Here is an 11,442-nt window from a genome sequence, read left to right as displayed (position 1 = left end):
AGGAATTCACATTGCTTGGTTCTATAATCGATGCCAACGGAAGCAGCAGTCAGGACATTAGATGACGTGTAGCATTGGGAAAGTCAACTGCGAAGGAACTGTTTCAAGTGCTGAGGAGCAAGGATATCTCCTTGAGGACTAAGATGCGCCTGACACAAGCCATGATATTTCCAAGCACCTGGTATGCACGTGAGAGCTGGACAATGAATAAGGAAGACCGAAGAGGAGTTGATACTTTTGAGTTGTGGTGCTGGTGAAGAATGCTGAAAGTACCGTGGACTGCTAAAAGAACTAACAGATCTGTCCTGGAGGAAGTGCAGCCAGAATGCTCCTTGGAAGCAAGAATGGCCAGACTTCGTCTCACCTATTTTGGTCATGTTGTAAGAAGGGACCATTCCCTGGAGAAGGATGTCATGCTTGGTAGGGTGGAGGGTCGACGAAAGAGGGGGAGGCCTTCAAGGAGATGGATAGATACGGTGGCTGCGATGATGGGCTCAAGTATAGCAGGGATTGTGGGGCTGGCGCAGGATCGGGCAGTGTTTCGTTCTGCTGTGCATGGGGTCGCTATGAGTCGGAAACGACTCGACGGCACTTAACAACAACAACAACATTACCACAGTGATAACCAGCTCAGTAACAAATCCTTATTGGCTTCTTTTTCCTCCCTCTCTCCTTCCCACTGTCTTATTCTGCCTATCTAGGTTTACTTCTCACCTAAATTCTTCTTGTTGTTAGGTGCCGTGTAGTCGGCTCGGACTCATAGCAACCCCACATACAACAGAACGAAACACTGCCCGGTTCTGCGTCAGCCTCATAATCCTTGTTATGTCTGATTCAGTAATTCACCTGAATTTCTGGCGCTCAAATTCTTGACTCAGCGTATGCCGCTGGGGAACCCAAAAACAGCCTGTACATGATCTGCAGCTTTCGAAAGAAATTTGAACTTCAGAGACATATGGGACTCGTCAGCTCGTGAAGAGTAAGTGCAGTCGTGACCACAAACGAAATGGCCAGAGGGAGGGTGCACTGTGACAAGGGGGCCAAGGACCGAATTGTGAAAGACCCAAACGATTCCAGCCCTGCTTTTCCAGTATAACATCTGTCCTCGCCTTCGCCGCGCTTTTCGCCCACCCCTTAAGTCTCATAAAGGCTGTTTTTGGAACTACGCCTGGGCCCAGGATTGCGGTGGTGCTCCCGGCGACCTGCTCGCCTTGGGACAGTCACCTAGGTTGCCCCGACTCCCCCGAGGCTCGAGTAGCAGGTAGACAGCTGCTGAGGCCTCTTCCTCCTCTCCGCGACTGCGCGGGACGTGCCCGCCCTGCGTAGTGACGTCGGCGCGCGGCGCGCGCTGGGGGAGGAATGGGAGCCGCGGGCAGGCTCTGAGGTCTCCGGTAACTCAGGCTGGGCGGGGACGGGGCATATAGCCCCCTACAGTGCGAAGTCGCGGCCTGGACCCGGAGCGGGAGCCCGACAGGCACTCAGTACTCGTTTCCTCTCTGAGCAGTCCCCGCCTAGGCCCGGCGATGGAGTTTCCCGACCTCGGCGCGCACTGTTCGGAGCCAAGTTGTCAGCGCTTGGGTGAGGGGCGGAGCACGCGAGGGCGGGGCCGAAAGGGGTTTGAACTACAGGTGGGCGCAGGGTGGGCTCTGGCATTGCCAGAGAAGGGCGGGGTTCGAAGTTGGGGGCGGTGTCTAGGGAGGCGTGGCTAGGGAGATAGCGCGCTAGGAAACGGGTGCAGTTTGTTACAAATAGAGTCGGTTTGGGAGGGTTTCCCTTCCCCCGAATGGGAAGGCTTGAGTGATGGGAAAGGACCCGAGGTGCCTCTAGACTTGTAACCGGACCTATTCCCTGCAGATTTTCTGCCGCTTAAGTGCGACGCCTGCTCCGGCATCTTCTGCGGAGACCATGTGGCCTACGCCCAGCATCACTGTGAATCTGCTTACCAAAAGGTGAGGGGGCGGTGCTGAGAGCTCGCAGTGAGAAGGGGAGAACGCTTGGGACACCGGCAAGCCCTCTGCCTCTCTTTCATTGTCCTTCCAAGGTTCATTGCCGGATAACCTTGTGCTTTCCTGTGCGTTCGTGGGGGACGTATCCAAGATGTGGGAAGACCTGTCAGGACCAGAGATGTGGTCGGGCTGGGAGTGGGCCTCAGGCTAATCCCTCCCCCTTGCCCTTAGGATATTCAGGTGCCAGTGTGCCCGCTCTGTAACGTGCCTGTGCCTGTGGCCAGAGGGGAGCCCCCTGACCGCGCTGTAGGGGAGCACATTGACAGAGACTGTCGCTCTGATCCTGCACAGCAAAAACGGAAGGTAAGCGTCGGAGGGAGTAGCCGGCCACACCAGACCAAATTGGCAATCTAAAAGCTGCTGTGAAGGGGCTGGGGAAAGAGGCAGTCTTAGTCAAAACAAATCTGCTCCCTCCACCTCAGATCTTCACCAATAAGTGTGAACGCTCTGGCTGCCGGCAGCGGGAAATGATGAAATTGACCTGTGATCGCTGTGGCCGGAACTTCTGCATCAAGCACCGTCACCCACTGGACCATGATTGCTCTGGGGAGAGGCACCCTACCAGCCGGGCAGGGTAATTAAAACCAAGTCTTCTATGTGCTTTTCAGACAATCCTATCCTTTTGAAATTCCCTCAGCCCCTGTCACTACAAGTTTGACTTTGGCAAGGGGAGTCTTCTGGCTCCCTTTCCAAGCCTGTACTTGCCAGTTCAGATGCAGAGCCCAGGGTGTTCTCCCAGACTCTTTGGAGGAACTTGCCTTAATTTCCTGGGTGGCCGGGTAAGGCCTGGAGGGTACGTGTGAGCTGTTTGGAAGCACACGAAGAGTGTCTCTTCCCTGCAGACTTGCTGCCATCTCCAGAGCAAAAGGCCTGGCTTCCACAAGCGTCGTCCCCAGCTCGAGTCAGACCTTGGCTTTCTCTGCCTCTCCCAGCAGGTAGGCTGTCCCGTTTCACCTCTTCTTTCTGTTTCTTCACTCCTCTAACCTAAACCTCTTGAATGTCTGCCATAGAGCCACAACTCGGTCTCCATCCCAGACAGCCCCTCCAGTGATTGCTTTGCAGAATGGCTTGGTGAGTTGGGGAGAGGGTGAATGGGCAGATGCAAACCCAGAGTAAAGTCAACAGCAACAAGCTTTTTTGTTTTCTCTTACAGAGTGAGGATGAGGCTCTGCAACGAGCCTTGGAACTGTCACTGGCAGAGACCAAGCCCCAGGTCCCTAGGTACCTAGTACTCCTGATGAAAGAGGGAAGGTGGGAGGGGGGGCAAAGGGTCAGTTGGGAGGAAGGGAGATAGGACTATTCTGACCTGCAGGATAAGGACATTGGGCTCAAATTTAAGATTAACTATGTTACACCTGACTAGTTACTTCAACTGTTAGGGCCTTAATGTCTTCCACAAAATGGGGGCAGTACTAAATACCAGTGATTGATTACCTGGTAAGGTTGCTGTGAAGACTTAGATCATTTTCAGAAGTGCTCAGCAACGTGATGCCTAGCACAGATCAGCTGCTTGTATTTTAGACATTAACGTCATCCAAATTAAGCTGCTCCTCCCTCTCAGTTCTCAGGAGGAAGAAGATTTAGCGTTAGCACAAGCACTCTCAGCCAGTGAGGCGGAATTCCGGCGGCAGCAGGTACGAGGAATGGCCTAAAGGTGGGGTCCTGCTGCTGGGAGGGGGGAAGAAGTCATTTCTTACTTGGTTTCTTCCAAGTGGTAGAGAATTTGGAATGGTGGTTACGTTTTTGTTTTCAATTTGATTCTAGACCACGTTGAGCTGCTCTGAAGGGCTGTCCCCTCATTTCCTTGACATCCCATCCTGTCTCCTCCTCCTCTCCCTCTCCTTGCTCCAGGCCCAGAACCGCAGCTTGAAGCCATCTACCTGCAGCCTGTGCTAGGGCCCAGGGCTTGGGGAGGGTGGTTCACCAGAGGAAGACTGTGGCCCTCGCACCTCTAGGGTCCACAGGAAGAGGAGGCCTGGAGCAGCCTGGAGTGGAGAGACAGGCAGGAGTGACATGGAGGCTGTCTCCGGGAGCATCAGAGGAAACAGCCTGTGGAGCTCAGCTTACAGAAGGCCTTGTGAGGCTCTTAGGCACAGGAGAGAGTGGTTCTGAACTGGCCCTGGCTGAGCCCTTGGTGAATATTGGCCAGGTCCTCCTTAGCCCCCTTCATCATGTCTTCCCCTTGCACCAGGACTGTCCCTACATGTAGCGGGCAGGGAGGAGCCTGGAAAGAATAAAGGATCTTGGCAATCAACAAAGCATCCCGATCTATGCCTTCCTTTCCCCTTTCCAACCAGAAGCAGAAGAGTCTTGTCAGGAGTGCTCACCAGAGCTCAGGGTAGCACCCGCTGCCACAGAGCCACAGTGGTCACAGCCCAGTCCACGCTTTTATTTCCCGAAGGAGTGCTTGTCCTGAAAGGCTCCTTTCCCTTGCTCTAGCTAGCACCATGCCACAAAACCAGGATGACATACACCAGGGAAAAGGGATCTATGTTACGTCCCTCCAAGCAATCCTTTGGCAAGGAAGTGGCCAAAGCTTGTCATCGTGCCATAGTCTGGGGCTTGGTGTCTTCTGAGACTTCTTCCTGTCCCCGCTGCTGCAGCTGCCACATGTCAGCATACACCCCGCCTCGGGATAGCAGAGCCTCGTGCCTGGGGCAGGAAGGAAAGTGTAAGCCCCAAACATCAGTTTCATTCTCAGGGTCTTCACTACCAGCCAAGGAGGAGGACGGTGGGAATGGGCAGGGGAGGTCCCATCAGAAACCCCTGGGACTTTACAACTTTTTCTTGGAGGTCCAACAGAGACCCTGCCCTGTTGATCCACAGGGGTCCCTTACCGTCCTCTCTCCACAATGCAGCCATCCTTAATGACGAGGATCTGGTCAGCACTGACCACAGTTGAAAGCCTAAGAAGTAAGATACCAGTTAGTTACCTGCCACACCATCAAAAGCAGGCCCACGCTGCTCTGTCCCCGAGCCATGGTCCCATACCTGTGTGCCACAACGATGGTGGTGCGGTTGGCGCAGACTTTGGCTAGAGAGGCCTGGATGGCCCTCTCATTCGATGTATCGAGTGCTGATGTCGCCTAAGAGAGGCTCTGGGTTACACTGCCCCTGCTGCCCAAAACCCCAATGGAAGGAGGATACAGGTAGTCACTGGGCCTCAGGAATACGCAACCTCGTTGGGCCTTTAGAACTGAACGGTGTGTTGTGAAACATGGATACACATTCTCTAGCCTAAATGGGAACGGGCCAAGCACGAGCAGCTTGGATAGCAGACGGGAGGAGAAGGGGACGGCTGCCGAAGGCCCTCACCTCATCCAAGAGAATGATGTCAGGAGCCTTGAGGATGGTGCGAGCGATGGCTACACGCTGCTTCTCCCCACCGCTCAGCTTCAGGCCGCGCTCACCCACCTGGGTCTTGTACCCTGCGGATATCCCCCACTTCCCTCAAGTCATACGTAATGAACTTGGTTTCTGGGACCAGACGAACAAGGAGGGGACGGACCAGTGGTCAGAGGGATGAAGAGGACTACACTGGGTGGGGGTGAGGGCTCTCTGCAGGGGACCCTCACCTTCAGGAAAGGCTAGAATGGCATCGTGGATGCCTGCGGCCTGAGCAGCAGCCTCCACTTCGTCATCCCCGGCTGTGATGCGGCCGTAGCGGATGTTGTTGGCGATGGTGTCATTGAAGAGAACAGTGTCCTGGGGCACGACTCCAATGTGAGACCGAAGAGAGATCTGGGTCACCTGGGAACAAAAGACCACATGCTCACCCCCAAGTGACTCTCCCAGGCCTAGGAAGCTTGGTGGGCTAGTAGGAGGCACATGGGATAAGAAGCTGTGGGTAAGAGTCCTACTATTGCCAGCCCAACCCCAGCTGGGTAGGCCAGTCACACAACCATCCTGAGTCTGTCCGACCCTCTGTGGAAAGAAAATCCACTGGGTTGCTGCAGCAGATCTCTGGACCTGGCAGGGTCCCACACCAATCGCTCTCACAACTGCTTATGGGCTAGAAAGGCCGGGATTTCCTGGCTCAGCTTTTTGTGGCGGTGACGTCTTCTATTCTCCCTTGACACCACACTTACCATCCTTCCCCTCAACCCACAGACTCCTGAACAACCTCCTCCCAAGCTCCTTACCTGGGAAATGTCCTGCCTATCTATTCGGATGCAGCCAGAGCTGATGTCATAGAAACGAAACAGCAGGCGCAAAATGGTGCTCTTTCCAGCTCCAGATGGGCCCACCTGGTACATTGGAAACAGAGGGAAATCATTTTCAGGCCCATTGGCTTTTCAGGCTCCCTCTCCAAGAGGCCACTGATGTCCAAGGAGTCTGCCACACTCAGTCCTCTGACTCCCCATCCTGGGGAGTGAGGGAAGCTCAAGGAGTCTGGGCCAAGTGGCTGGATGTCCTCTCACCAGGGCCAGAGTCTGTCCAGGCATCACAGTGAATGACACGTCCTGCAGGGTCTCCTGCCTGGAAGGCACGGAGGGTGTGATCAGCAGGTATGCCCTGTGCCCCCTTCCATCTCCAGAGCTAATAGACCCGGTCTCACCCCTGCCCAGGCTCTCCTCCCAAGTAAGGGTGTGCTGAAGACCAGGGATCCAAAGCAGGAGAGAGCAGGAAGACAGGTACATATGACTGAAGGGCAAGGGCAGACGAAAAGGGGAGGGGCTCACCCATCAGCATAGCTGAAGTGCACGTTCTCAAACTCAATCCGGCCCCTCTGAAAGCAAAGCGGCCCTGCTCCAGGAAGGTCCTTCACCTGGGAGGGTGCCACCAACAAGTGTCACTGCTACAGACCCCGCATCCTCCAGACACGAGGATCAGGCTCCCTGTGCCCAAACCCCACTTCTCTCGTCACTCACCTCTGTCTCCTCTTTCAGCAGGTCAAACATGTTCTCCATGTCAATGAAGTTGGTCTGGATCATCCTGCGAGGAGAAAGGTGATGACTTGGGTCCATTCGAGGAGCTGGGGAAACAGCACTGCACCCTATTTATTTTGAGGGCCAGGGATCTGATTACCTGTAGTAGGTGCCAAACCAGTTGAGAGGCATATACAGCTGGATGATGTAAGTACCAAAGAGCACGAAGTCCCCGACCTGTGGAGCCCCAGGGGGAGGGACTACATCACTGGGGGCTGGAGGCTGCCCTTCTGTCACCCTGACTGCTTCCCAGTCAGGAGCCTGATGGTGCCCTGCCTGGGGCCCGAGCCCTCGTCTCCCCTCCCAGGCACAATGCCCAGCCTCTCTCCCACGATCGGCCTCACCTGCAGCTTCTGCTCAGTGACGAAGTAAGCACAGAGCAGGGAGCCGGCGAGAAGCCCGAGTCCAATCACCAGGTTCTGGGTCTGATTTAGGAACACGAGTGAGGCGCTTGACTTCCACTCCAAATCCTGAGAGCGATATGAAGGAGGGAGGCACGTCACTGAGTCCAAATCCAGGCCCACGGATCTCCAACCTCACAATCCAGATTTGACTCCTCTGAGCCCAGCAATTCCAAAAGGCCAGGTCTTTGCCTTTAGCAGGCCCCAAATTGGCGTCGCACCTGATACCTGATGATGGCCTCTCGGTAACGTTCCACTTCGTAACTCTCTGCGTTGTAGTACTTCACCTGATGGATGCAAACCACTGCTGTTCAGCACGGGCGCAGCACGCACACCCAGATCCTTCCCTCTAGATTCCCTAGGCCCCAGCTCTGGGCTCAGAAAACCCTCATCAGCCTGAGCAGTTCCCAGCCACACTCCTCCAAGATCTCCCTGCCTCACACCACCGCCTCTGAGGCCTGTTACCGTCTCGAAGTTTAGCAGGGAGTCCACTGCTCGTGCCCTGGTAGCGTTCTCCTGGGTGTTCATCGCACGGCGAAACTTGGTTCTCCATTCAGTAACCACGATGGTCAGGGCTGGAGAGTGACAGGAGGGAAGAGAAGAACAGGCCAAGATCTCATTCCCAGCAGCAAGGACCCGGTGTGGATACCTGCTGCCTGCCACACACACATTGAATCTGTGCTACAGTCCAGTGGCCCAGATTCCAGAGGGACGGGGACAGCTTTAAGCTTCCTGAGGGAAAGAGCTAGGCCCAAGACATCTTTGCAGCGTGCACCAAGACGCATGTGGAAAAATGCCTTGTTACACAAACGAGGTTTCTCCTTGACCCAGTGTGCCCAGGATGTCCTTCTGCAGTCCTCCATCCAAGCTGAGCTAAAGCTCGTGTGGCAGAGGAGAAGGCCCGCCCTCCATGTCACCCTGAGTAAGAGCAGGACTCATGCCCAAGGGAGTCCCTGGAGAGTCAGGGAGACGGTTTCATGGACTCACTAAGGTAGAGGCTCATGCACAGGAACACAATGAGGCCAAACCAGGCGTTGAAGAACATGCTGAAGTAGATGATGCCGATGATGATGTCGGCCAGCGTGGGGATGACGTTGAACGCCAGGTAGCTAGGGGGTAAGTGAAGGGACAGAGGTTGGCGGGCTCAGACTGGTGGCTACTTCTAGGAGTTCCAGTGCACTGTTTTGTTTTCAACAGTGACAGACAGAAATCAATCTAAATGTCCCTCAAGGGGGACAGCTAAATGAACCAGCCCACCCAAACTATAAAATTCTCCTTATCAATCATAATTAATGATCTTCATGCAGGACAATAAACTAGCTCTGTGATACTTTGTTAAGTGAATAAAGCAACTCTGAGAATGAAACCTATCTACATGTCTTAGGAAAAACCTACACCATGCTACAATAGTTCTGTGTGTCTACGTATATGTAAAAATGGAAAAAAACACAGAACTCAGCATATTGAACTGAGAGAGAGCCTCTGGAAGCCACTGAAATTCAAAAGAGGTTTATTCTCTGTTCCCATCATCTGAGTCATGATGGAAATATTTGTCTTATTCCCATAAAGCCATAGAAGAGGAGAAGGGCAGGTCCTCGGCCTGAGTCTGTTTCCCTTCTGACAGCCCTTCCATTCCTACTTCCTGCCTAGCCCCCTTCCCTTGCTCTGGCACCTGAGCAGCCCTGTGACACTGGACGTGCCGCGGTCCACAATCCGCAGGACCTCCCCTGTGCGGCGTCCCAGGTGCCAGCGCAGTGACAGCTCGTGCAGGTGAGAAAAGAGACGAAGCTCCACCCGGCGTGAGGTGAACTGCTGCACACGGATCCACAGGAACGTTCGCAGGTTGCTCACAAAGCCTGTGGGGAGCCAAGGCGGCCTCAAAGGGGCAAGGTGCTTCGTAGAGTAAGCCCAGCAGCAGGGAGAGAGAGGTCTGAGAGCACAAAGGGACCTGGGAGGGAGGTGCTCAGCAGAGGGCATGCCCGTGGGAGAAGGCAGCCAGTACCCCCCAAAGTGAGTGCACAGTCCCTCCTACCTGTGCTGCCAGTGCCACCCCCCTGAAGGAACTTGAGGAAGACATAGGTGGTAACAGTCCAGGCCAGGGAGTTCCAAGGTGCCTTCTCAGTCAGCAAGTTCACTGTGGAGAAGATCAGAGCCCGCTATGGTACCTAGGAGTCTCTTCAGGCATCAATCCCACCTCCCTAGGTTATGGCCACCCCACCCACCAGGCAATGAAGGACCAGTGTGCTAAGGGGGCAGGACTTCTCCCTCACCAATGTTCCTATAGAAGATGGGGACCAACACGTTCAGGCCCCGCTCCAGTGCCATGAGCCCAAGGCAGAACAGCACAACCAGCTGCAGCACTGGACTCCCCCGAGGCCACAGATAGCCACTCAGTAGGCGGAGCTTCCTGCCCAGGTCTCTCCAGGTAGACCGGGGTGCCCCCTCTGCAGACCTAACCTAGGATGGTGAAACACACGGGAGGAGAGCTCAGAAATCAAAGAAGCACATTCAAACAAAACCAAACTCATTGCCATCAAGTCAATTGTGACTCACGGAGACCCTCACTGGGTTTCCAAGGCTGTAAATCTTTGCAGAAGCAGACTGCCTTATCTTTCTTCTGCGGAGTGGCTGGTGGTTTGGTTAACAACCAACTGCCTTAACCACTACACCTCTAGAATTCCTTAAGTACACTAGTCAGAAATAGAAACCTTCTAGAGAAGAATGTGTGGGATTACAGCTCTTAGACTCACAAGTGATCCCAGATGGAGTCAGAGAGGCAAGAGGTCACAAACTGAGATTTGGAAAAGAATGAGTTTACTGTGGGGGGAAGAGTGATGGTGCCCAGCAAACCTACTGCCATGGAGTTGATTCTGACTCATAATGACCCTACAGGACAGAGTAGAATTGCCTTGTAGTGCTTCCAAAGCTGTAAATCTTTATGGACATAAACTGCCATGGGAATGATGGTAGGGAAGGAAACTGAGAAAGACCCAGGGTTCAGAAATGGAGGTGTACCTGGCTCCTTTCTACATCTCCTTCCGCTTCGTTGACTTGCAAGGTGTAGGACTGGGGTCGGAGTCCAGGGGCCCAGAGCCCCAGGACAAATAGCCCTCCAGAGACCACATACCGCAGCACCCACAGACTAAACTGAACCTAGGATAAAACATATGTAAATTATCAATAAGGCCCAATATTCCCTTGTACTACTGCTTTTTACAAGGCTGGGGACTGGTATGGGGGACACACCCAGCCCCTCCCCAGGGGCCCAGTATTTAATAGGCTTTAAAAAAAAAAAAAAGCCACCAATGACTCAGCACAGGCCTGCCTCACCAGCTGGCTATCGGCTCCAGCCAGACGCCAGCCCCTCCCCTCTTTCTTCAGAGGTATATTAAAGCATACAGCCAGTATGACTGGACGTGCGGGTGCAATCTTTCTTCCCAAGTCCTGCCGCTACTGTTTCCCTTCTCCCACCAGGTCCCTCACCTGCTGGCTCAAGTCCTTTCTCGCCCACCACCACTGTGGGCTGTTCCAGGACACCAGAGCCAAGTTCTCAGCTGCAAACGCCACAGTCCAGAGGAGCAGGAGACCCGGGCTGTGCCTGAGCTTCGTCCAGACGCCCATCGCCAGCCTCTGCCGAGCCTGGCTCCGTTCCACTATGAGCAGCCCCAGGCCACAAGTACTGGCCAGAGTCCCTAGTACGGAGGCTAGCAGTAGGTAGCCTGGTAGCGGGGCCCCCCGGGCGGTACCCACCCGGCCGGCTAGTCCAGCCAGGGGCAGCGCCACTTGAAGTGTGGCCAGGAGGAGTTGCAGCCCGTAGGGGGCGACGCTAGGGCCGGCCCCCCAAGACAGCGCGTCGGCGCCAGCTGGCCGCTCCCGACGCTTGCAGGGAAAGGCCAGCACCAAGGCCAGAGCCGTCAGGGCCATCAGTGCTGTGGGCACGAGCGTGAAGAAGAAGCAGGGACTAAGGCCGTCCTGCACCCAGGCTGGACCCACGGGCCCTTCGGCCTCGCAGTAGTTGCCCACAGTCACCATGGTAATACGTGGCCGCCGGCCTAGGCTGCGGGGCCTGCGGGATGGGAAAACACGACCGACGGCTCAGGGCGGGGC

At 54.9% G+C, this 11,442-nt stretch overlaps 2 protein-coding genes across 2 annotated transcripts; one reads left to right on the top strand and one right to left on the bottom strand.

The window, feature by feature from the left end:
* Positions 1-1,523: 1,523 nt before the first annotated feature.
* Positions 1,524-3,902, top strand: ZFAND2B (zinc finger AN1-type containing 2B). Its single transcript, XM_007959301.2, has 9 exons — positions 1,524-1,578; positions 1,855-1,949; positions 2,178-2,309; positions 2,429-2,580; positions 2,849-2,941; positions 3,017-3,077; positions 3,160-3,227; positions 3,568-3,640; positions 3,858-3,902. The coding sequence occupies exons 1-9, from the start codon at positions 1,524-1,526 to the stop codon at positions 3,900-3,902; spliced, it is 774 nt and encodes a 257-aa protein (XP_007957492.1).
* A 644-nt stretch (positions 3,903-4,546) lies between these two features.
* ABCB6 (ATP binding cassette subfamily B member 6 (Langereis blood group)) lies at positions 4,547-11,391 on the bottom strand. The gene is made up of 19 exons (XM_007959230.2): positions 10,819-11,391; positions 10,351-10,488; positions 9,606-9,792; positions 9,368-9,469; positions 9,008-9,191; positions 8,323-8,444; positions 7,801-7,910; positions 7,557-7,622; positions 7,279-7,404; positions 7,035-7,111; positions 6,878-6,941; positions 6,689-6,774; positions 6,428-6,485; positions 6,149-6,253; positions 5,582-5,756; positions 5,322-5,434; positions 4,998-5,092; positions 4,844-4,912; positions 4,547-4,658 (listed from the first exon to the last, which is right to left on the bottom strand). The coding sequence occupies exons 1-19, from the start codon at positions 11,365-11,367 to the stop codon at positions 4,547-4,549; spliced, it is 2,538 nt and encodes an 845-aa protein (XP_007957421.1). The 5' UTR covers positions 11,368-11,391.
* Between the last annotated feature and the right edge of the window lie 51 nt (positions 11,392-11,442).

The sequence above is a fragment of the Orycteropus afer genome, unplaced genomic scaffold (genome assembly GCF_000298275.1).
Source record: "Orycteropus afer afer isolate SDZICR_OR568_19922 unplaced genomic scaffold, OryAfe1.0 scaffold00002, whole genome shotgun sequence".
NCBI lineage: Eukaryota > Metazoa > Chordata > Mammalia > Tubulidentata > Orycteropodidae > Orycteropus > Orycteropus afer.
This window is presented reverse-complemented; position numbering and strand designations above follow the sequence as displayed.

Coding starts and splice junctions, on each gene's coding strand:
- ZFAND2B (XM_007959301.2), top strand. CDS start 1,524: ATGGAGTTTCCCGACCTCGGCGCGCACTGTTCGGAGCCAAGTTGTCAG. Junction 1,950..2,177: donor GTGAATCTGCTTACCAAAAG/GTGAGGGGGCGG, acceptor CCTTGCCCTTAG/GATATTCAGGTGCCAGTGTG. Junction 2,581..2,848: donor CACCCTACCAGCCGGGCAGG/GTAATTAAAACC, acceptor TCTTCCCTGCAG/ACTTGCTGCCATCTCCAGAG.
- ABCB6 (XM_007959230.2), bottom strand. CDS start 11,367: ATGGTGACTGTGGGCAACTACTGCGAGGCCGAAGGGCCCGTGGGTCCA. Junction 9,470..9,605: donor CATCTTCTATAGGAACATTG/GTGAGGGAGAAG, acceptor TCTTCTCCACAG/TGAACTTGCTGACTGAGAAG. Junction 6,486..6,688: donor CACTTCAGCTATGCTGATGG/GTGAGCCCCTCC, acceptor CGTGCCTTCCAG/GCAGGAGACCCTGCAGGACG.